The following is a 24,255-nucleotide window of genomic DNA, read 5'->3' on the forward strand; positions in this document are numbered from 1 at the left end:
GGAGGCCTCCTCGTCCGGGGCGTCGCCGAGTCCCACCGGGGCGCGTCCCACCCGGGCTCGCGGCCGCCGGTGGCCGTTTGCAATGTGACCGCCGGGAACGAGGGTCTGCTCCGAGCCCCTGGCCGGGCTGGGGCCGGCCCCCCGCCAACCGGGCCCGGGTTTGGGGCCGGGTCCGGCTCGGGCTCCGCCCCGGGGGCGCCGCGACGGGCGGCCACCTCCGTCCCAGACGTCCCGGCGGGGACCCGCTCTCCGCCCGTCCCTTTCGCCGTCCCGCCCTTCCAGCCTCCCTCCTCCCCCGCCGCGGGGGCCTCCCCCCGACTCCCCGGGAGCCTCGCCGTGCCCGTCGTGGTTTTCCCCGCACGGGCGGGCCGGCTCCGGCCCGGCCGGAGCGGCCCGAGCCGGGGACGCTGGTGTTCACGGCCCCCCGTTGCGCCGGGAGCCTTTTCGGGGAGCGGGAGGAGACCCACGAGGTCCGGCCAGGCCACCGCCGCCTCTTCGCCTCCGGAGACGTCGGCAGCGGCCGGTCCGGCTTCCCCCGGCCCCTCCCAGCCGACCGGCTCGTACTTCCCGATTTCCGCCTGTGAGTTGTCGGCCGCCGGTTCCGGGAAGACGCGGGGCGGAAACTTGGAAACGTCCGCCTCCGGAGCCGCGGGTGGCGTTGGATGCGGGGAGTCCCCCGGCCGCGGGATGACCGGGGCGTGGGCGCGACCGGCCCCGGCCTCCCGCGGAAGCGGAACCGCGGCGCGGTTTCCCTTTCGGGGGGGTCACGGACCGGAGGGGGCGGTTGCTCTTCGGTTGGGACCGGGGAGGTGGCGGCCCGGTGGGGCGGCGAGGGGGTCCCGGGTCCAGACCCCCGTCCCCGGGGCTCTCGGGGCGTGGTCGAGAGCCGGCCGCGAGCCGGACGTCGCGCCGGTCCGAGGGAGGCCTCCGGCTCGTCGGGGGCAGAACCCCGTCGTGTCGTACTCTCCCGGGCGCCCCGTGGGCGCTCAGTAGATACCGCCGATGGACTGATTGATTGGAGACCTGATGGGAACCCTGACGGATGAAGCCGCTAAAGCCTCCCCGTGTCAGAGGGAGACGGCGTCTCCGGCTCCGACGCTTCCCGGGCTCCCCTCCGACTCGGTGTCCCCCGTCGACGTTCCGAAGCCGGCCCGGGGGGCCGGGGCTCGCGCTCTTTTAGAATTTGCCCGGAAATGGCGTCTGGGAGTGGGAAGGACCAAACGTCCGAGTTTCTCGAGGTCCACCCCGTGGCTGAACTCTCCTGCCCCACCCTCCCCAGATGGAGGAGGGATCGGAGACGTCGGGGGCCGATCCCCAGGAAGGCATTGCGGGGCTCGGGGGCTCGGGCCGCGGGCCGACCCGACGGGGCCGGGCGATGGGAGGGCGCCGGCCTGGCGGGTCCGTCCTCCTCCTGCCCTTTTCCTCCTCTTATCCCTCGCCTTCGGGACCCACGGTCCGGACGTTGGGGTCGCCACCCCCGAGTCGGTCCGGGCCCGTAGTAAGCGCTTAGAGAAGCGGCCTGGCTCGGTGGAAAGAGCCCGGGCTTGGGAGTCAGGGGTCATGGGTTCTAATCCTTGACTCTCTGTATTGCCACTTGACTCTCTTGATGGCCGTGGTTCTCGTCCGCCCGTCTCCCCCGATGAGACCGTAAGCCCGTCAAAGGGCAGGGACCGTCTCTATCTGTTAGCGACTTGCCCATTCCAAGCGCTCAGTACGGTGCTCCGCGCATAGTAAGCGCTCAATCGATACTATCGAATGAACAATCCCGGCTCAGCCGCGTGTCGGCCGGGTGACTCCGTGTCACTTCTCTGGGCCTCAGCTCCCTCATCTGTCAAATGGGGACGAAGCCCGGGAGCCCCACGTGGGACAACCCGATCACCTTGTATCCTCCCCAGCGCTTAGAACAGTGCTTGGCGCGTAGTAAGCGCTTAACAGGTGCCATCATCATTATTATTATTATTACTAAGGGCCGGGGTGGATCCAAACGGGTCGAAAACGGTCGCCGTCTCCCCCGCGGGGCTCACCGTCTAAGTGGGCCCGGGGGGGTGTTGGAGCATCCGGTTTACAGATTCGTTCATTCGGTAGTATTTATTGAGCGCCTACTATGTGCCGAGCACTGTACCGAGCGCTCGGAATGTACAGTTCGGCAACAGATGGAGCCCGTCCCTGCCCAGTAACGGGCTCACGGTCTAAACGGGGGAGACAGACAGCGAAGCCAAACGGAACAAAACAAAGACAACATCATCGAGATAAATAGAATCGAGGGGATGTACACCGCCGAAGCAAAATAAAGAGGGCAATAAATAAATAATATAGTGACAGCTGAGGTGTAATTGTCAACATACACCCGAATTCTCATGTGAAAATCAGCAGAATATAATCGACGCGGCAGTGACGGGCATTCTCTTCGCAGATGAGGAAACTGAGGCCCGGAGAAGTGAAGCGACCTGTGCCGGGTCTCACAACGGGCCGACGGCGGGGGCGGGATCGGAACCCAGATCCTGTGACCCCAGGGCCTGCGTTCTTTCCGCTAGACCTTCCGGCCTCCCCTCTCCGGTGATCTCTTTTTTTAAACCTCGTCTTCCCCCGTCGGAGAGCGAGCTCCTTGAGGTCTGGGGCTTCCTCTCGGCTCTCTTACCCCAGGAACGGTGTGGGGTGCGTGGGAAATCCTGACGATTATGGGAAGCGGCGCGGCTGGGCGGGAAGAGCCCGGCCTTGGGGGTCCGAGGTCATGGGTTCGAATCCCCGCTCCGCCACTCGTCAGCTGGGGCACCGTGGGCGAGTCACTTCACTTCTCTGGGGCCTCATTTCCCTCACCTGGAAAATGGGAATGAAGACTGTGAGCCTCACGGGGGGCAACCTGATGACCCTGTATCTCGCCCAGCGCTTAGAACGGTGCTCGGCACATAGGAAGCGCTTAACGATCACCAACAGTATTATTATTATTATGAGGACATTTTATAGGCATCCTCAACCCCTCTGCCCAGGCCCCTTGCCCCGTTCCCTGCCCGCCTGCTCAGAAAAGCCTGCCTCCCACTCGGCTTCCCTCCCTCCAGCTCGCTCTCTTTTGTTTTTAAACGGCATTTTTCAAGTGTTTACTACAATAATACTAATGTTGGTATTGGTTAAGCGCTCACTGTGCGCGAAGCGCTGTTCTAAGCGCTGGGGGCTGCAAGGTGATCAGGTCGTCCCACGTGGGGCTCACAGTCTTCATCCCCATTTGACAGAGGAGGGAATCCGAGGCCCAGAGAGGCGAAGTGACCTGCCCGGGGCCTTCTTGACTCTCCTCGGGCCGCTCCGTACAGGGTCACCGTTGATGACCTCGCATCTGGTCCTATTTACTGAGCGCTCGCTGGGCGCCAGGCACCCCGCTGAGCTCTTGGGAGAGTACGCTATAACAGACGGACACATCCCCTGCCCACAGTGAGCTTACAGTCTAGAGGGAGAGGCCGACGTTAATAAGAATAAGCAGATAAATTACCGATAAATTATAGATTGGACCCCCCCCCCCCCGCCCCCCGGTGACAAACCTCAAGAACCAAAGTCGACCTCTCGACTCCTGTCCATCCGGAATCCTCTCCCGTCAATCAAGCAGTGGCATTTATTGAGCGATTACTGTTTGCAGAGGACTGTGCTAAACACTCGGGAGAGTAATAGTGGTTTTTGTAAAGCGCCTACTATGTGCCGAGCACCGTCCTGAGCGCCGGTAGATACAGAGTAATCAAGCTGTCCCAGGTGGGGCTCACACGTTTAATCCCCACTTTCCAGGTGAGGTAACTTGAGGGCCAGAGAAGTGGAGCGGCTTGCCCGGGGTCGCGCAGCAGACACGCGGCGGGGCCGGGATTGGAACCCACGACCTCTGACTCCCAGGCCCGGGCTCTTGCCGCTGAGCCACGCCGCTTCTCTAGAGTACAGTGCCGAGGAATTGGTTGACGGTCTCCCGGTCCACAAGGAGATTGAAGGGGGAGGCGGACGTGAATAGGAATAAATTGTGGATGTGGACGTTAAGTGCCGCGGGATTGAGGGAGGGGTGAATCGAGGGAGCAAATCAGGGAACTATTTGCTGTTGAATATTTTCCTATTTAATAGGAAATTTATTTCCTCCATTCCCGTGGCCCGGCTCTCTCCCGTTGCTCCTCGGACCCTTCTTTCCCTGGCTCGTCCGTTGCCTCCCCCCTCTCGTCCCTCGTGAGCGGTGTCCCTCCAGACTCTTTCGGGGACCCCCTCGTCTCTCTGGGGGGGGGACACACGCTTCCTCCGTCTCCGCTGGTGACCGGTAGAAGCCCCCCGCGGCTAACGCCCGGTCCCGGGACCTGGCTCGCCGTGGGCAGGGAACGTGTCTCCGGCGTATCGTCCCCTCCCGGGCGCGTAGTCACACGGCGCCCGGTAAGTAGCGCCGATCGAGGAGCGGAGGCGTCGCCGACGGTCCCCGCGAGACCCGTGCGCGCTCCTCCCCGTCCAGGCGCTGGCGAGCGTGGCGGCCACGTCGGCCGCGGGGTGGGTCCGCCTCGCGGGACGGTCCCTCCCGCGGAGGCCGCATTCATTCAAGAGTATTTATTGAGCGCTCACTATGCGCGGAGCACTGGACTGAGCGCTTGGAATGGACAGATGGGCGACGGACCCCCCGCCCCCCCCCCCCCCCCCCCCCCCGGCCGCTCGGCTCCAGCGGACGGAGCCGGGACTGGGACCCGGGCTCTCCCGGTTCCCGGAGCCGGGCTCTCCCCCAGCCCCGCCGCGGGCCGGGAACGGAGTTCCCGACCGGGGTGACCCGTCGGAAGGGCCGCTCTGCGGGACCGGCATCTTTCTGGGGACCTCCTGGAAAGCCTCAGCGCGCACCCCGCCGCCGACCGTCTGCCGGAGCTTCAGCGAGGCCGGGCTTCTCCTGTCCGTGGCTTCGGGCCCCGCCTTCTCCAGCGTCCCGAGCCGGATCTCCCCTTGCCCACGGCGGCTTCCCGGGAGGGGAGCGGGCGACTCGGAGCTCGGATGGGCACGAGTGCCAGGCCGCCACTCTGGCGGTGACCGGTTTGGTGAGAGCTCGGCTAGCGGCGGACCCTTCGGCGACCGGGGTTGCCGCCTGGCCGGTGACCGGCCGCTCGGTGATCGGGCCTGGCTAGCGCCTGGCTGCGCCCGTTCCTCCTCTTTTCCGCCGTTAGCGATTCCAGAGTCGTCCCCGGTTCCGTTCCCGCACCCGGGAGCGTCTTTTTTTCCGGACGAATGTGCCCGCCCATCGCCCCAGGGAGCCCCTCGAGGTCGGGGGCCTCCCGCCTCGCTCTCGGTGGTGTCTCCCGAGCAGCCGGAGCAGCGCTTCCCACCCGGACCCTCAGCGAATACAACCGCGGGACCGAAGAGTGAACCGAAACCAGACGTGCGGGCGGTAGGAAACCCAACTGCTCTTGGTAAGCAGATGAGCGACGTGACAGAAGACGATAAACATCTCAGCCGGAGCGGCAGCGAATGAGGCGGTTACCCTGGCAACGGCCCCCCCCCCCGCCGGCCACGGTACGGAGTCGGGATCGAGCGCCCGGGGGGTCCGGCCCGGAGAACGCCCGCGTCGGCTGCAGGTGGGCGTCCCCCCCCGCCCGAGCCCCGACGGGTGCACGCCGGGCGCGGACGGGAGCGGGAGGGGTCGGGGTCTCCGCGACCGGACGGAGGGTCGCCCGTCCCCGCCACGGTCATCTCCGTCACGGGCGCCGGGGCGGATCCCGCCGCGCGTGTGACGCGCGTGCGGTCTGCTCCTTGGTCCCGGCGGAGCGAGCGAGGGTCGCGTAGGAGTGTCCGTGTGTGCGTCCACGCGGATGCGGGGACTCCTGTATCGCACACGCCCTCGAAAACGACGCTCGGGGGTCGGTCCCCCTCTCCTCCCGGGCTCCCGCCGCCGGCCCGGCTCCCGCGACACCCGGCGTCCGCCGCCCCCCCACCCCTTAGTAAATCAGGTTTTCCGTCCCCATCGGTCAGTCGGCGGTATTTATCGAGCACTCGCTGTGGCCAGAGCGCTGTACCGAGCGCCTGGGAAGGTACGGCAGACAACAGAACTCACCCGTTCCCTGCCCACAGAGAGCTCGCGGCCTAGAGCGGGGGGCGGACGGTGATAGAAAGGGATCGGTTACAGATCCGGACAGAAGGGTTGCGGGGCTGGGCCGGTTGGGCGCATGCGGAGAGTTGGGGTGGGGAGAAGGGCCGGGGGCCGCTCAATCCGGGACGCCCCCGCCCCCGGGGGACGTGAACCCGCCGGACTCTTAGCAAGCGGTCCCCGCGCGTCCCGGCCCGTAACCGTAACAGGATGACGGCAGTGGCCGTACTGGTCGTGGTGGCGCTGCCGTAAAGCTCATCACGCGCCAGCGGTGATAGTAACGTCGGTATCCGTTAAGCGCTTACCATGTGCGGAGCACCCTTCTGAGCGCCGGGGTAGATACGGGGTCATCGGGCCGTCCCCCGCGAGGCTCCCGGTCTTCATCCCCATTTTGCAGACGAGGGAACGGAGGCCCAGAGAAGTGAAGTGACTCGCCCGCAGTCACCCCGTCGACAGGTGGCCGAGCCGGCATCCGGACCCGTGGTCTCCGACTCCCAAGCCGGGGCCCTTGCCCACCGAGCCGCCCGCGGCTCCCCCTCCGACCCCGGAACGCCCTCCCTCACCCTTGTCCGACAGCGACCCTCCCCTCCTTGCGAGCCTTCCCGACGGCCCGTCTCCTCGGTCAAATGGGGACGGAAGACTGCGAGCCTCGCGGGGGACAAGCCGACGACCCTGCGTCTCCCCCAGCGCTCGGAACGTAGTAAGCGCTTAACACCTACCGACGTTCAAGCAGCTTGCGTGGCTCCGCGGCAAGGGCCCCGGCTCGGGAGTCAGAGGTCGTGGGTTCGGATCCCAGCCCCGCCACCTGTGAGCTGCGGGACCGTTGGCCTTCTCCGGGCCTCAGTGACCTCCTCTGCAGAATGGGGATGAAGACCGGGAGCCTCCCGGGGGACAGCCCGATGACCCTGTATCCCAGCGCTCAGAACAGTGCTCCGCACAGAGTAAGCGCTTAACAAATGACATCATCATCATCGCCATCCTCCCGCCCAGCCCCACAGCACCTGCGTCCGTATCTGTCGTCTTATTCGTTGACGTTAACGCGCGCCTCCCCCTCTAGGCTCTAGGCTCGTGACGGCGCGCTCTCCCAAGCGCCTAGTACGGCGCTCGGCACGCGGCAGGCGCTCAGTGAATCCGACGGAGCGACGGACCCCACGGCCAGCAAGCGGCTCCCCTCCCCGGGCCCCGCCGCCTCCCGTCACGGAGGAGGGTTGGGGAAGAGGGTGTCGAGGGGGCTGGATCGCCGCGGGTGATCAGTCGATCGGTGGTATTCGTTGAGCGCTCGCTACTCTTCGTTCGGTAGTATTTATTGAGCGCTTAACTATGTGCCGAGCACCGTACCGAGCGCTTGGAACGAACGATAGAGACGGTCCCCGCCCCTTTGACGGGCCCACGGTCTGATCGGGGGGATGCGGGCAAGTCACTTCTCCGCTCCTATCTGTGAAGCAGTTGCGCACGTTACCGGAGAAGCGGCGCGGCTCAGCGGAAGGAGCCCGGGCTTGGGAGTCCCGGGTCATGGGTTCGAATGTGCGCTGCGCCACTTGTCGTCTGTGTGGCTTCGCTGTGCCTCAGTTCCCTCATCTGTAAAAATGGGAATTAAGACCGGGAGCCCCTTGCGGGACACCCTCATCACCTTCAAACCCCCCCCCCCCCCACCCAGCGCTTAGAACGGTGCTTTGCACATAGTGAGCGCTTAACAGATACCGTCATCGTTAAGCGCTCACTGCGCGCCAAGCCCTGTTCTGAGCGCCGGGGTAGATACAAGGTGATCAGGTGGTCCCACGTGGGGCTCCCAGTCTTCATCCCCACTTTCCAGATGAGGTCACCGAGGCCCAGAGAAGCCGAGCGCCTTGCCCGGGGTCACCCAGCCGAGAAGGGGCGGAGCGGAGATTCGAACCCATGACCTCGGACTCCCAAGCCCGGGCTCTCCCCGCCGCTTACTGCGAGCAGGACACCGTGCCGAGCGCTGGGGCGAGTACAGTACAGCGGAATTAGCGGACGTGTTCTTTGCCCGTAACGAGCTTAGAGTCTTGGGGGGAGACGGACGTTAATATGGCGGGGCTCGGCGGAAAGAGCCCGGGCTTGGGAGTCAGAGGTCATGGGTTCGGATCCCGGCTCTGCCACCCGTCGGCCGGGTGACTGCGGGCGAGTCACTTCCCCTCCCCGGGCCTCAGTGACCTCGTCTGTAGAACGGGGATGAAGACTGACAGCCTCACGTGGGACAGCCTGATTGCCCTGCGTTCATTCCTTCAATAGTATTTATTGAGCGCGTACTACGTGCAGAGCACTGTACCAAGCGCTTGGAACGGGCGACTCGGCAACGGATAGAGACGGTCCCTGCCCGTCGACGGGCTCACGGTCCCATCGGGGGAGACGGAAGGACGGAAACAAGACAACTTAAGAGCGATAAACAGAATCAAGGGGGTGGACGCCTCGTTAACAAAATAAATAGGGTCATAAAAACATATACAGATGAGCGCAGTGCTGAGGGGAAGGGAGGGGGGGATCCCCCCCCCCCCCCAGCGCTTAGAACGGTGCTCCGCACGTAGTAAGCGCTTAACAAGTACCAAGATGATGAAAGAAGCGATTTACAGTGTCTAATCCACAGGTACGGGGGTAGTCGTCGGGGGCCGGGGGTGGGACGCTGTCTAACGTCTCCAGTGCCGAGAAGCAGCGTGGCTCGGTGGAAGGAGCCCGGGCTGGGGAGTCAGAGGTGGCGGGTTCGAATCCCGGCTCCGCCGCCCGCCGGCGGGGTGACTCCGGGCAAGCTACTTGGCTTCTCTGGCCCTCAGTGACCTCATCTGTAAAACGGGGATGAAAGCGGGGAGCCCCACGGGGGACAGCCCGATCACCTCGTATCCCCCAGCGCTTAGAACGGCGCTTGGCGCGTCGCAAGCGCCTCACGAATGCCACCGTCGTCGTTATCGTCATGCAGCCGGGGGAAGGGATGCCGAGCCTTCCGGCCTCTCCCCCCTCCCCGCCGACCCCTCGCCTGCTTAGCTTGGAACTCCCTCCCGCTCACCCCCAAGGGGTCTTCCCCCGACGAAGCCGTCGTCCCCCCTCCCGGCTCGCCGCCCACGTGGTTTCCAGTCCCGGCCCCGCCACCCGTCTGCTCCGTGACCTCGGGCGGGCCGCTTCGCTTCTCTGTGCCTCGGTCACCTCGTCGGTAGAACGGGGACGAAGACCGTGAGCCCCGTGTGGGGCAAGCTCCTTACCGCGTATCTACCCCCGGCGCTTCGAACGGGGCTCGGCACAGATGCCGTCGTCGTTGTCATTATTACACGTCCCCGCCTGCGGGTAGCTTCCACCTCAACGCGGCGGGCCGGCGGGTCCGCTTCGGTTCAGTCGCTACAAAGCCGGCGGCCGAGTTGCCGCTCGGACCCCCGTCCCGGCCGGCCTCTCCTTCCCGTCGACCTCCTCGTCCGCGCACGGACGAGCCCGTTTCCGGTCCTTGCTGCTGCCCTCGTTCAGTCGGTCGGGCGTACTGAGCGCTCGCCGTGTGCGGGGCACCCTCGGGCCGAGCCCCGTGTGGCCGGAGGGTTCCTGGGCTTCCCCGGGGGCCGACGGTCTCTCCTGGGGCCCCCTCCGCGTTCTCCCCGAGGCGGTCTTTCCGAGGACGGGCCCGCGGACCGTAAGCTTCCCAGTCGGCCGGTGGTATCGATTGAGCACTTGCTGCGGGCAGAGCAGTGTGCTGAGCGCCTGGGGGAGAATCACCGGAAGGAATCGCTTGACCCGAGCCCCTGTCCTCAAGGAGCCTCTCTCATAGAGAGGCAGCGTGGCTCAGTGGAAAGAGCCCGGGCTCGGGAGTCAGAGGTCACGAGTTCGCATCCCGGCTCTGCCACTTGGCAGCTGTGTGACCGTGGGCGGGCCACTTCACGTCTCGGGGCCTCAGTGACCTCATCTGGAAAAGGGGGGTCGAGACCGTGAGGCCCACGTGGGACGACCCGATTCCCCTGTGTCTACCCCAGCGCTTGGAACAGTGCTCTGCACGGAGTAAGCGCTTAACAGATACCGACATTATTAAGGAGCCACCTGTCTCATGGGGGAGACAGACATTTAAGTCGATCGGAGGTTAGGAAAGCAACTTGCATCTCCTTTGAAGTCGGTTTTTCACCCTTTCTCCACCGCTCCCCCCGGCTCCCGCGGCGCTTTTTGCGGCCGTATCCGTCGTTTATGTATTGATTTTCTTATTCATCTTCCCTGTGAGCTCGTTGTGGGCATCGCGCCCGTCTCCCGACTCCGTTACCTTGTCCCGGCCCGGCAGAGCCCCGCGCAGACGGTAAGCGCTCAGGAGATGCTCTCTCGGTCGACGGAGATGGGGGGGGGGGGGGGCCGCAAGGAGGCAGGGCGGCTTCCTCGGTGGCCCCCCCGGGGGCTCAGTCCAGCGCCCCGTCCTCCGAGCCGCCCCACCGCCTCGGGGACGACGGGAAGTTGGGGTGCGGTGACGCCCAGCGGGGAGAACTCCGGGCAAGCCACCTCCCTTCTCTGTGCCTCGGTCCCCCCCCGTCTGTAAAAACGGGGATCGAGACGCTGCGCCCTCCGTGGGGCGGGGACTCTGTCCAACCTGATTTGCTGGGATCCACCCCGGCGCTTAGTACAGCGCCCGGCACACGGCGAGCGCTTAAATAGTCTGACGATCATTGGAATCGCCATTGTGCACGTGCACATACGTAAGTGGTGTGTGTTGTCGTGGGTGGGGCGCCGTAAGCTTGTTGCGGGCAGGGGACGTGTCCTCTCGGAGGCTTCGTGCGGTGCTCTGCACAAAGTAAGCGCTCAGTAAATCGGACCGACCCGCCGGCGCTACGATCCTACAGGGCGGAAGGGTTTTCTAATGGCGTCCGTTGAGCGCTCACTGTGTGCCGGACGCCGTAGAGGGCGGGGGCAAAATGAGTGAGGTTGGACACGGCCCCCGGTCTCCGTCCCCATTTTCCGGATGAGGTAACGGAGGCCCGGAGAAGGGAAGCGACCGGTCCGAGGTAACCCAGCGGACCCTTGGAGCGGCCGGGATGAGAATCCATCGATTAATGAGCCCTTACCGCGCGAAGTAAGGGCTTGACCCCAAGTCCTCCGACTGCCGACCCCGGGCTCCTTCGCTAGGCCGTGCTCCCTTTCCAGTGAGATCGGGGTTTTCCGGGGATCCCAGAGCTGGAGTTCTGGCCGAGTCCGGGTTCGGCGTCCGAGAAGATGGCAGAGGGAAGGGGGGACGCCAGGGTCCGACGCGTTCCCGAAGCGAGTCTTTCTCCGCCGGACGGCACGCGTTTCGGGTCACCCGGACGGGCGCGGTCCGGGCCTCGCGCGCGACGACGGGCAGTAAACGGTTCTCTGGAAATTTAGAAACGGACGCGCCGGGGGGGGGGGGGCGGTACGTGGCGGAGGAGGACGGGCAACGGAAACCAGTTGCGATATCCAGGACAGTCTCCTCTCGAGACCCTCCGAGGCGTCCCCGGCTCAGCTTGAACCTCCCGAGCTGGAGCGGCAGCTGCCCTTTCCTCCTCCCCGCAAGTCGGGAGACGCGTCCGGGGTCGGTCGGCACGGAGGGCGCCGTGCCGAGCCCTCGGGAGAGGGCGCCGGTAGCGAGACGTCCGCTCCCTGCCCTCGGGGAGTCGGAGGGTCCCGTGCCGGGGGGACGGCGGCGACGGGAGCGATCTCCAGTCAGCGAAAGCTGGCGGAAGGAGCCGAACACACAACCGAGGGAGCGGATAAAATCGTCTGTGAGCTCCCTCTAGACTCTGAGCGCGCTGCGGGCGGGGAATATATGTGGTTATCGTTGTATCGTGCTCTCCCCAAGGGCTTAGTGGAGCGTTCTGCGAAGGGTAAAACGCTCAATAAATACTCTTGCCCTACCGGCTGTGGGCGTGTATTCGGATTGGAAGAAGATAGCCCCGACGGGGAAGTTGTGGGCAGGGGGTGTCTGTTGTGGGGCCGTCGCGAGCGCTTAGCACGGCGCTCCGCACGCGGTAAGCGCTCGATACGCGACGCGGCCCTGCCCGTCTCCCCGCCTCCGCCCTCTCCGTCGTGGGCCCCCCCCCCCCCCGGCCCGACCGCGGCGCTCCCCGTCGCCGGGGTCCCCCGAGATCCCCCCGGCGGCCCCTCCGCGGCAGGTCTGGTTTCCTCCCCGGACCCAGGCCCGCGGTCGCCTCACCTGGGGGTCCGAGGCGCCCGTGGTGTCGCCCCCCTCTTCCTCCCTTCCCTCCCCCTCTCTCCCCGCCCACTTCCTCTTCTGCCCGGCCCTTACCGCGGACGGCCTCGAAGGCAGACGGGCAGAGGAGCGGGCCGCGCCGGCGGGCGGACGGAGAACTGGGAATTCCGCTTTTTAAAAATAGATTATCCGGCCCCCGGACCGCTCCCCGCCGACGGCCTCCGCTGACCGCCGCTCGGTCCGGGCGGAGCGCGGGGCCCCGCGCGTGGTGGGCACCCAGAAGGTACCGTCCGTCGACCGGTGATAGCCATAACTGGGGAGAGGGCGATGGGAGGGGGGAGGCGGACCCAAGTTCCCCGTGCGCCCGGGAACGCGTCCGTCCCGTCGTACTCTCCCAAGCACCTCGGGACAGTGTTCCGCACGTAGTTAGCGCTCAGTAAGTCCGAGCGACCGAGGGGCCGGAAGGGAGGATTTTAGCCACGGTGACGGGATCCGGTGACCGACCGAATAGGTGGGTTCAGCGAGAGATGAGGACAGGATAATGCCCAGGTGGCGAGCTTGGGAGATGGCAGGGTGGTGGTGTCTACAGTGATGGGGAAGTCGGGGTGGGGGGGGGAGAGGAGGAGTTCGGTTTTGAGCGTCGTTCGTTGGAGGTGTTGGCAGCGGGAGGAGACAGACTGCAGAGGAGGAGAGAGATGGGGCCGGGGAGAAGTCGATTCGGGATTCGTCCGCGTCGAGATGGGAGTCGAAGCCGTGGGGGCGGACAGAGAAGAGCCGACCCCGGCCCTTATCACCTGGGGGCGACCCGATCACCTCGGATCCCCCCAGCGCTTAGAACAGTGCTTGGCACGTAGGAAAGCGCTTAGCCAAAGCCGCTGTTACTATCGGCTGCGTGAGTTCGGGCAGGTCACCTAACTTCTCCGTCCCTCACGTAAAGGGGATTAAGGTCGTGAGCCCCGCGTGGGCCAACCCGATTACCTTCTGTCTCCGCCAGCGCTTAAAACGGCGCTTGGCACGTAGCAGACGCTTAATAAATACCGTCGCCAGTCAACTGAACCTTAAGGGATCCGCGCAGCTGGGAGGAGCGGCCGGAGAGGAGGAGAACCAGGAAAGTGTGGGCGAAGCCGAGTTTTGGATAGAGGAAGGAGCGTGGCTCAGTGGGGGGAGCCCGGGCTTGGGAGGCCGAGGTCGTGGGTTCGAACGGCGACTCCGCCCCGCGTCAGCCGGCTCACTTCACTTCCCCGGGCCTCACCGACCTCATCTGTCAAATGGGGATGAGGGCCGGGAGCCCCACGTGGGACGACCCGACGACCTCGTATCTCTGGCGGCGCTCGGAACGGCGCTCGGCACGCGGTAAGCGCCCAACGAATGCCATCGTTACATTGCGTCCCCAAAAGAAGGGGCCGGTCCACGGTGTCGAAGGGGGTCGAGGAGCGATAGGACGGATAGAGGCCGTTGGCTGTAGTAAGTAAGAGCGCTGGTCGGGGGCAGGGAATGTGTCTTTTTGTGGAATCGAACTCTTCCGAGGGCCTAATACGGTGTCACGCACCCAATAAGTGCTCGGTAAATCCGACCGAATGAATAAATGGTACGGAGACTCCTTACCATTGACTTTAAAGCCATCGTCTCCCCCGCCCCGCTCGCCGCCCTCCTGCTCCAGCCCGGCCCATACTCCCCTGGCGCCAGCTTTCTCGTCGTACCTCGATCTCGCGACCCTTTCCCCCCCCCCGTCCTCCCCCGGTCTTGAACTTCCTCCCCCTCCGGGTCCGCCAGACCACCCGCCCCCCACCTCCTGAGTATTACTGAGGTCGCGTAGCCTGCGAAAGGTCTTCCCCGCCTCTCCCCCCCCCCCCGCTCGCTCCCCCTTCCGCGTCGCCCCGTTCGCTTCGATCCGTGATCTGCGACCGTTTGACGCTCGCCCCTCCTCCCGCCCCGCAGCGCTTCCGTACGTATCTCTGAATGATATGATATCCATTTATTCCTAACAGCGTCGGTCTCCCCCTCTGGGCCGTCAGCTCCTGATAATAACGGTGGTATTTGTTAAGCGCTCACTCTGTGCAGAGCGCTGTTCTCAGCGCCGGGGGGGGGGGGGGGGGATGCAAGGTGAGCCGGTGGTCCCAGGTGGGGCTCACCGTTTTTAAATCCCCATTTGACAGATGAGGTCACCGAGGCACGAGCAGTGAAGTGACTTGCCCCAAGTCACCCGGCTGGCAAGCGGCGGGGCCGGGATTCGAACCCGTGACCCGTGACTCCCAAGCCCGGGCGCTTTCCGCCGAGCCGTGCTGCTGGCTCTCCTACGGGCAAGTTAATACGCTCTGTTGTGGGCGGGGAAGGTGTCGGCCAATCTGTGGTTTATTACGGTGCCTGGCCCCTAGTAAGCCCTTAAATTCCATCATTATACTGCTGTATCGTACTCTCCCGAGCGCTTAGTACGCTGTTCTGCACGTACGAACGTCCGTCTCCCCCGATTAGACCGTAAACCCTTCGAAGGGCGGGGACCGTCTCTGTCTGTTACCGATTTGTACGTGCCAGGTGCTTAGTACGGTTAGTAAGCCGCTCAGTAAGTGCTCTAAATAAATAAAAATACTGTGAATATAAATATAAATACTAGAAATAAATACTACTGACCGAATGAATGAGTAAGAAGCCCTCAGTAAATAGGGTCGATTGATCGAAGTGCTTCCTTCGCTCAGAGCACCGTCCTAAGCGCCGGGACTTCACAGGCGGGAAGGAATCTACGAACACGGAAGGTCCGGGAGAGGCCCCGCGCCCCCCCGCGTCGGATATCTGCGAAGCGTCTGCCATGATCCTGACGCTGTTCTAAGCGCCGGGGTGGGTGGAAAGAGCCCGGGCTGGGGAGTCAGAGGTCATGGGTTCGAATCGCGGCTCCGCCACCTAGCCGTGGGACCGCGGGCGAGTCACTTCACTTCTCTGCGCCTCGGTGACCTCATCTGGAAAATGGGGGTGAAGACTGTGAGCCTCACGAGGGACGACCCGATGACCCTCTACCTAGCCCGGCACTGAGAACGGGGCTCTGCACGTAGTAAGCGCTTAACAAATACCAACGTTATCATTATTATCGTTACTATAATACATTATTATATATTATTATAATATATATTATAATATATTATCATTATTATCGTTACTAGATATTCAGATATCGTTACTAGATATTCCCATGGGCCCGGAGCAGGGTTAGAATCCTCCTCTGCAGAAGAGGGAACCGAGGCACAGAGAAGTTAGGTAAGTTGGCCAAGGTCAGACAGCAGACAAGTGGGAAGCGGCGTGGTGTAGGGGAAAGGGCATGGGGCCCGGGAACCAGAGGACCCGGGTTCTAATCTCGCACCCGGCGCTGCGGTGGCACCTTGATCCAGTCATTTCACTTCTCCGGGCTTCAGTTTCCTCAACCGCAAGATGAGGAATCAGGGTCTCCTCTCCCCCCTCCTTAGATTGGGAGCCTCGTGCGGGTTAGTGACCGAATTCACCCCGATGAACAGGGCTCGGCAAAGGGCTTGACGTAGTGAGCCCTCTCATCCGTCCCGCATTTCCAATCCGTCACCGCATCCTGCCTCGCCTTCGCAACGCCGCCGAGATCCGCCCTTTCCTCTCCATCCAAACCGCGCTAGTACGGTGGCTCGTCCTGTCCCGACGGGATGACTGCGTCGGCCTCCCTTCGGACCTCCCAGCCTCCCGTCTCCCCCCGCTTCGGTCCCTTCTTCGCCCCGCCGCCCGGATCATCTCTCTCTAGAAACGCTCTGGCCGCGTCACCCCCCCCCCCCCCCCAAAACTCTCCAGTGGTCGCCCGTCCACCTCCCTGTCCAACGAAAACCGTTGGCTTCCGAGCCGTCCGTCCCCTCGCCCCCCCCCCACCCGCCCTCCCTTCTCTTTTTCTCCACCGCAGCCCGCGCGCTCCGCTCCTCCGCCGCCGCTCCCCTCCTCGCCGGGCCGTCCCGCCGTCGACCCCCGGCCCGCGTCCCGCCTCTGGCCTGGGACGCCCTCCCTCCTCGAATCCGCCAAACAATCGCTCTTCCCCCCCCCCCTTCGAAGCCCTACCGGAGGCTCGCCTCCTCCAAGAGGCCTTCCCAGATTAAGCCCCCCTTTTCCTCAGCTCCCCCTCCCTTCCGGGTCACCTCGTTCCGCTCCCTTCGCCCTTCTCCCCCACCCCCCGGCCTTCTGGATATATATATAATTCTCTCTAATATTGATGGCTGTGTACTTGTTTCGATGTCCGTCTCCCCCCCGTAGGCTCTAAGGCCGGCGTGGGCAGAGATTGTCTCTCCTTATTGCCGAGTTATACTTACCGAGTGCTTAGTCCAGTGCTCTGCACGCGGTAAGCGCTCAATAAATACGATTGAATGAATGAAAGGCAGGGAGCCCCTCCACGGCGGCAGGGAGAGCCGGGCCAGAAAGGGTGGTTGGCTCGGCAACGCCCGCCCCTTTTCTATTTTACTTGTAAATGATATTTGTTAAGCGCTTACTCTGGGCACTGTGCTGAACGCTGGGGAAGGTACAGGCTGACCAGCCCCCGTCCCACGTGGGGCTCCCGGGCCTCATGTCCATTTCCCGGATTGAGGGAACCGAGTCCTAGAGTAGGGAAGTGACTTGCTCAAGGTCCCGCGGCAGACAAGCTCCTTCTGACTCCCAGGCCCGGGCTCTTTGACCTAGGCCCCGCCGCACCTCTGTGGTGGGGCGAGGGAAGCGTCCGTCCCGCTGCCCGTCCCGCTGCCCGTCCCGCTGCCCGTCCCGCTGCCCGTCCCGCTGCCCGTCCCGCTGCCCGTCCCGCTGCCCCGCCATCCAACGGCCCATTGCAGGTTCAGCCCCGAATTAGCATCTTTGTGCCGGAAGCCTCGTGAGCCGGAGTGTCTCATTGTGATGGTAATGAGCCGGTGGGCTGGGGGTGGGCTGGGAGTAGGGGGGAGGTGGGGGGGAGCACCCCCTCCCCGTTCCGGTTGCCTGGGAAACCCTGCCAGGCGGAGATGCTGTCTTTGGAGCCGGAGCTCTGCAGACTCCCCGGGGTGAAGCGCAGCCTGCAGCGTTATCTAATCTCTGGCTTCCTTTCTTAAAGGGGTCCCCTCCCCATCCCCCCCCCAGATCCCCCCCGCCATCTGACCGTTGGCGTCGATCCAGCTGGGCCCCAGAGCCGGGGCCCACCGAGCCCCGGGCACCGCCAGCCCCGGGTCCTTGATGATAATCCTTGTGGTATTTAAGCGCCCGCTGGGTGCCGGGCGTTTTACCGAGCGCCGGGGGGGGGGGGGGGGCTACGAGCCGCGGGTCGGCAGCCCGGCGCCCTCTGCCGCAGGGGCAGGATCTCTTCCCGGGCTTCCCGCCCCCCGCGGGGCGTTGGCTTTACCCTGTATCTCCCCCGGCGCTCAGGACAGTGCCGTGCACATAGCGAGCGCTTAACAAGTAGCGACGTTACTTCTCGAGCCGGCAGTCTCTGCCATTTGGTCAGGGAACGGTTCCCGTCGTCACCAGGGATTGCCAGTGACCTCGGGGCGGGGGCCTCGTTCGAACAGTGTTGGGTCGTGGGCTTGGCCTGGAAAGAAAGCTCCTCGGGGAATTAATTCTCGGACGGTTTTCCTCAATTGTTAATAATGATGATGGTATTTGTTAAGCGCCTGCTTTGTGTGCCGAGCACCGTTCTAAGCGCCGAGGTAGATACGAGGTGATCAGGTTGTCCCGCGTGAGGCTCACCGTCTTCACCCCCCTTTTACAGACGAGGGAACTGAGGCACAGAGAAGTGAAGTGACTTCCCTCAGTCGCACGGCCGACGAGGGGCGGAGTGGGGATTCGAACCCGTGACCTCAGACTCGCGGGCCCGGGCTCTTGCCGCCGAGCTGCGCCGCTTCCCTGACCGCGCCGCTCCTTGGTGTTCGGAGAAGCTCTGCGCGGCGGGTCGCGGGGAGAGGTGGCCCGTTCACCCCTTTCTCCCCCGTTTAGACGGCGAGCCCGTCGTCGGGCAGGGACGGTCTCTATCCGTTGCCGCACCGTCCGTTCCGAGCGCTGAGTCCAGCGCTCTGCACGTAGTAGGCGCTCAGTAGATACGATCGAACGAACGGAAGACCCAGGCGGCGCCGAAGCCCCGCCCTGGGCGCCGGCCGCTGCCGCCTCGGCGTCCCGCTGGATCCGGCGTAGCTCAGTGGCTTGGGAGCCGGAGGTGGTGGGTTCGAATCCCGGCCTCTTCCACCCGTCAGCTGGGTGACTGTGGGCAAGTCGCTTGCCTTCTCCGGGCCTCCGTGACCTCATCTGGAGGACGGGGGCCGAAGACACGCGAGGCAGCCCGATGACCCTTAGGACGGCGCTCGGCACGTGGTGGGCGTTGGACAAGTGCCGACGTTATTATTACTATCGTTCTCCGTGGCGGGGGGTCACGGGGTCCTTGGCTAATCCTGCCGACTGGCCCGGCCCCAGACAAGCCGCACGCTCGGTAGCCTGAGGGACCTGAGCCGCCTCCTCTGCGGAAACCCGGCCCGGCGTCAGGGTGGCGGATTAGTCGTTGCGTGCGTGTCCGTGCCGGCGCGCGGCCTGTGCGCGTGCAGCGGGCCCGCGGGCGAAGGCGGCGCGCGGGCCCTCCTTCCCCCCACCTCGGCCTCGAGGGAAGCGGCGCGGCCCCGCGCGAGGAGCCCGGGAGGCAGAAGCGCTCGATAAATACTGCTGAACGGAACGAACCCCCGGGGTTCCGATCCCAGCTCCACCGGCTCCCTGCCCGGCTTCCCTCACCTGTAAAATGGAGGGCGAGGACTGCGTCCAGGCGATGGGTAGTATTCACCGAGCGCTTCCGGGGCGCCGGACGCCGTCCCGAGCGCTGGGCGGAGTAGCGCGTTCGGGTTCGTAGGCGTGTTTCCCGCCCCAGCGCTTTAGTACGGTGCCCGGCACGTCGTACGTGCTCTAGTGGAAGGAGCCGGGACTCGGGAGTCAGAGGTCGTGGGTTCGAATCCCGGCCCTGCCACTCATTCATTCGTTCGATAGTATTCATCGAGCGCTTACTGTGTGCAGAGCACTGTGCCAAGCGCTCGGAGTGAAGGAGTCGGCGACAGATAGGGACGGTCCCTGCCGTTTGACGGACGGACAGACGCTCGTCAGCTGGGTGACTGTGGGCGAGTCACTTCACTCCTCTGTGCCTCAGTGACCTCATCTGTAAAATGGAGATTAAGACTGTGAGCCTCACGTGGGACGACCTGCTGACCCTGGATCCGCCCCAGCGCTTAGAACAGTGCCCTGCACAGAGTGTGAGCGCTCAACAAATACCAACGTTACTACTGGAAGAGCGATCCGGGAAGCGGAGCCCGGGTACGGCCGGGGGGTCGGGGAGCGGGGAGGTCAGTCGGTCGGTCGTATTTATTGAAGTCCTACCGTGTGCAGGGCACTGTATTAAACGCTTGGGAGAGGACCGTGTAAGAGGAAAGAGACACATCCCCTGCCCGCAGCCGGCTGGCAGTCGAGAGGAGGCTGACGCATAGTCAAGGCGGGCTACCTGATGAGTACCTGGGCCCGCGGGGGATTGTCTGTCGATCAGCATTCGCCTCCTTCACGCTCATTAGGGTCTCGGCCTGGGTAGGGTCTCGGCGCAGTGCTGGGCACCCGGTTAGGCGCTCGATAAATAGCCAAAAAGCTCCGCCGGCAGCTGTCCGGCGTCCAGCGGCGCGTCTCGGCAGCCGGCGTCGGTTCCCGCGGGGCCCGCTGCCGCCCCCCGGCTCCCTCCTCGCCACCCGTTCCACAGCGGCCCCGGGAAGACGGGGCTCTGCCCGGCGCCGCCTCAGATGCGTCCGCCGGGAGGGGACCAAACCCCAAAGCGTTTATTTAAAAATAATTCCGCGATGGAGCGAGATAACCCGGAAACCAGAATAGCCTCCATCACCCCCCCCCCCCCCCGGCAGGCGAGTTCCCGCAGCTGGTTTCTGTCTCGGCAAAGGCAGCCGGCTCTCCGCTCCCCACTTGGCTACCGGCGGCGACTCGGCGCGAGAAGGGCCGTAAGTGCGGCTAAATGGTCTGACGGTCGCGAGCCCGGCCCGGCGCCCGCGGGGAGCGGAACACCCGACCCAACGCCCGGGCCTCGCCCGTCCCCGCCCGCGAGAAGGTGGGGTCCGGGCCGATGGAGTGATGGAGGGGAGAGGGGACGTCTGGGTGGGGCCGGGGGCCGGGGAGAGGTCTGCCGGCGGAGACCCGGCCGTTGGAGTCACCCCGGGAGGGGACGGGCTCTTGCCGAGTGAAGCGAGAGGACGCGGACCCCTGGCGAGCCCCCGGGGGCCGGGCCACCGAGGCAGAGGGGAAGAGGAGCCGGCCACGGGGACCGCCCCGATGCTCGGGGTCGTGGGAGAGGCTCCCGACCGGCCCGGGGGCGTGGGGCGCTCGGGTCCTGCCCCGAGGCGGCGGGTCTCCCCGGACCTCCCCGCCGGGTCAGTCCACCGGTGGCGTTTACTGAGCGCTTCCTTTGCGCAGAGCACTGTACTGAGAGCGCTTGGGAGAGGACAGCGGAAGAGCTGCGCGACACCGTCCCTGCCAACAACCAGCTGACGGGCTAGGGGAGGAGACGGATATTGGTATAAATAAATAAAGTAGCGATCTGAACCAGACGTGCTGTGGGACCGAAGGCGGGGTGAATAAAGGGAGGAGATCCAAGCGCGAGCGACGCGGAAGGGAGTAGGAAAAGAGGGCTTAGGGAAGGCCTCTTGGAGGAGAGGCGCGTTGGTCTTTGAAGGCGGAGGGAGTGACGGTCTGTCGGATACGAAGAGGGGAGGCGATCCGGGCCGGAGGCGGGGCGGGGGCGAGAGGTCGGCGGCCACGGGGACGAGATCCGGGCACGGCGAGAGAGTCGGCGCCGGCGGGGTGCAGCGAGTGCTGGGTCGTGGGAGAGCGAGGCGGGGTAGGAGGGTGCGAGGGGATGGACGGCGCTAAAGCCGACGGTGAGGAGTTTCTGGCGGATGCGGAGGCGGATGGGCAACCGCCGGAGCTTCTCGAGGAACGGGGGAACGTGGACTGTTTTCCGTAGAAGAACGATCCGGACGGCGGCGTGAAATAATAGTGATAGGGTACTTCTGAAATATTTTCGGTGTGCCCGGCTCTGTTCTCAGCACTGGGGTGGATCCAGGTTAAAAAGTCGGGACCCGGTCCCTGCCCTCCGTGGGCTCACACGCTTAATCCCCCCATTTTATAGGTGAGGTGACCGAGAAGTGAAGTGCTCAGGGTCCCACAGCAAACAGGTGGCAGGGCTGGGATTAGAACCCGGGGCCTTCTGACTCCCCCGCAGACCTCTGCCTCTCGCCCCTCACCCCGGGCCAAGCAGTTTCTGGTGGCTGCCCGTTTGGGAAGCGGCCCTGAGGTGTGCGGGTCTCGGCCCCGCCGCCCCTCCCGTCCCCAGGACGCTCCTCCTCCCCCGCCATCTGCGCCGTCGTCATCCCGGAGGGGGGCGGGTTGGTCAGAAACGCGCCGAGGGCTCGAGGGGGTCCGGCGAGGTCTCCGTCCGGCCCGGGAGGAGGCCAGACCGGCAGGCCGAGTCGGGACCGGGTCACCTCGGGGCGCCCGCCTCCCCCCCCCGGGCACGGGGGGACGGGGAGAGCGGCTCTCGGTTCTCTGCGGCGGCAGAAAGAAGCTGTCAGTGCTCCAGGCGCGCGGGGGCGCAGACGGAGGCTCTGAGCGCGCGGGGGCGGAGAGAAGCTCGGCGGCGGGGGCGGAGAGCGGCTCTCGGTGCTCTGTCGTTGCGGGGGCGCCGAGTTAGCTGGGTGCTCACTGGCTGTGGGGCGGAGAGCGGCCCTCTGCTCTGGGGATGGGGAGCAGTCTTAAGAATCAAGGTTTGGGGCTCAGGTGGGTGGAATTTCTAATCCCACCCGGCAGTCACCTTCCCAACAGAGCAAGTTCTGGAGCTAGGTGGGACGAGTCTGGGGTCTCTGCTGCCCGTTCTCTCCCCGCCTCCTCCCGACGCCGGGGGCTTCGGGGGACGTGGGGCATCGCGCCCGGCGGTTCTGGTGAACGGGCACATCGCGCCGACGGGCCGGGGGGCCCCTCGGCGCCGCGGGTTCCCTCTCGCCGACCTCCCCGCCTCGAGTGGTCCTCTCCGGTCCGGGCCCCACCCTCGGCCCCCCGAAGGCTCCGGCGGAGGAACCGCGGGGTGCCGAAGGGGCGGGCTCCGGCGGGCGTCCCGGGCCCGGGGCCTCTCTTTCCTCTCGGGCCTCTCTCACCCCTCCTCTGGCCTTCCTCCAGCCAAACCCCGGACCCACCCGATCCCCGGGGGCTGGGGCGTTGGAGTCGGGCCGCTACTCGCCGATTTTTTCTCGCTTCGGTCTTCTCAGAACAGATCCCGGGGCCCGGGCGTTGGCGAAAGGCAGGGCCCGGGAGGCCCGTCGGGTCTGCAACCCCGTCTTCACCGTCCCCTCCTTGGTCCCGCTCTCTCTCAGCTCCGCCTACGATAACGTCAATAAAGTTCGGGTGGCCATCAAGAAGATCAGCCCCTTCGAGCACCAGACGTATTGCCAGAGAACTCTGCGGGAGATCAAGATCTTACTGCGCTTCCGGCACGAGAATATCATCGGCATCAATGACATCATCCGCGCCCCGACCATCGAGCAGATGAAAGATGTGTATCCTTCCTTCGGGGGGGAGCGGGGCGCGGGCCGGGTGGCGTACGGAAAGGCCGCGAGGCCCCCGGGGATGGAGCCGGACCCGGTTCCGATCCCGGGTCCGCCGCTGGCGGGCCGTGTGACCTCGGGCAAGTGGCCTCGCTTCCCTGGGCCTCGGTTACCTCGTCCGTAAAATGGGGAGGAAGACTGCGAGCCCTGTGTGGGTCAGGGACCGTGTCCGATTCGATCACCGTGTATCTGTGCGTCGAGCAGTGCCTGGTGCGTAGCAACTGCTTAGCAAATGCAATTGTTATTATTCAGTAGTATCTATTGAGCGCTCACTATGTGCAGAGCACTGTACTAAGCGCTTGGAGTGGACAAATCGGTAACAGATAGAGACGGTCCCTGCCCTTTGACGGGCTTACGGTCTGATCGGGGGGAGACGGGCAGACGAGAACAGTGGCAATAAATAGAATCAAGGGGAAGAACATCTCATTAAAGCAATAGCGAATAAATGGAATCAGGGTGATGTACGTCTCATAAGCAAGATATCATATATTATATTATTATTATTATTATTATTATTATTATTATTTACCAAGCAGTGGGGTAGATACAAGCTAAGCAGGTCGGACACAGTCCGGGGCTCGCGGTCTTAATCCCCATTTTGCAGACGAGGTCAGGAGGCGAAGCCGGGATTAGAACCTACGTCCTTCCGACTCGTAGGCCACGCTGCTTCCCAGCCTTCCCGTGGTAACGGTTTCCCGGCCCGCGTGGGCCTCTTTGGGTCCTCCCCCACCTCCCTGCACCTCAGACTCCCCAACCAGGCCTCCTCAGAGAGGCTCGTCGTCTCCACTCTGGCGCCCCGGCCCCTGAACCCCGCTTATTTCCCCTGATCCTCACGGGTGACCTTGGGGGACCCGGCGACCCCCGCTCACCGTGGAGACCTACCCGGCCATCCCAGTTTTCCCTCAGAATGGATTTGGAGTAGACGCCCTCGGCCGGGGAGGGGAGTGGGCAGGGGGTGACGGAGCCCCGTGGCCGTGCCCTGTCCGAGGGCCGGCCGGTGCCGCCTGCCCGCTGGGGGAGAGACCGAGGGGCCGGGCTGGGGACACCGGTGATTCCGTCCTCTCCCTAAGGATGGAGAAGCGATCTTGCCCAGATTCCCCTTCTCCCCCTCCCTCATATTTCCCCCCCACCACCCCCCCCAACTCGATCTATCCCCTCTTCCCCCTCTCCTCCTTCCCAACTCTCTCTCACCGAGGCCCCGCAGTCCTATTTTAGTCAGGAAGCCATCTAAAAATAGTCCCTCCTTCTGTCCAGAAATGAGGGTGGTCGGGACAGAGGGGCCCAGGGAAGAGCGGCTGGGGCGGGAGGAGAGGCGAGAAGGCACAGGGGCGAGAAGGCAGTTGTCCGGGGAAGAGGAGAGAGGTGGGAGCGGCGGAGAGAACACTGATATATATATATATATATATTTTTTTTCTTTTTAAATG

General features: G+C 64.6%; 1 protein-coding gene across 3 annotated transcripts in view; it reads left to right on the top strand.

Moving 5' to 3' along the window:
• Nucleotides 1-24,255, top strand: part of MAPK1 (mitogen-activated protein kinase 1) — a 38,035-nt gene that overhangs the window by 2,754 nt on the left and 11,026 nt on the right. For 2 of the 3 annotated variants that reach the window (XM_029049051.2, XM_039915040.1), the window contains exon 2: nucleotides 22,601-22,783. In XM_029049051.2, the coding sequence (XP_028904884.1) occupies nucleotides 22,601-22,783 (183 nt within the window). Of the gene's footprint in view, nucleotides 1-21,957; nucleotides 22,011-22,600; nucleotides 22,784-24,255 lie in introns of those variants that run through there. The other variant, XM_029049052.2, reaches the window with a different exon arrangement.

This window comes from Ornithorhynchus anatinus, chromosome 21 (genome assembly GCF_004115215.2).
Source record: "Ornithorhynchus anatinus isolate Pmale09 chromosome 21, mOrnAna1.pri.v4, whole genome shotgun sequence".
Taxonomy (NCBI): domain Eukaryota; kingdom Metazoa; phylum Chordata; class Mammalia; order Monotremata; family Ornithorhynchidae; genus Ornithorhynchus; species Ornithorhynchus anatinus.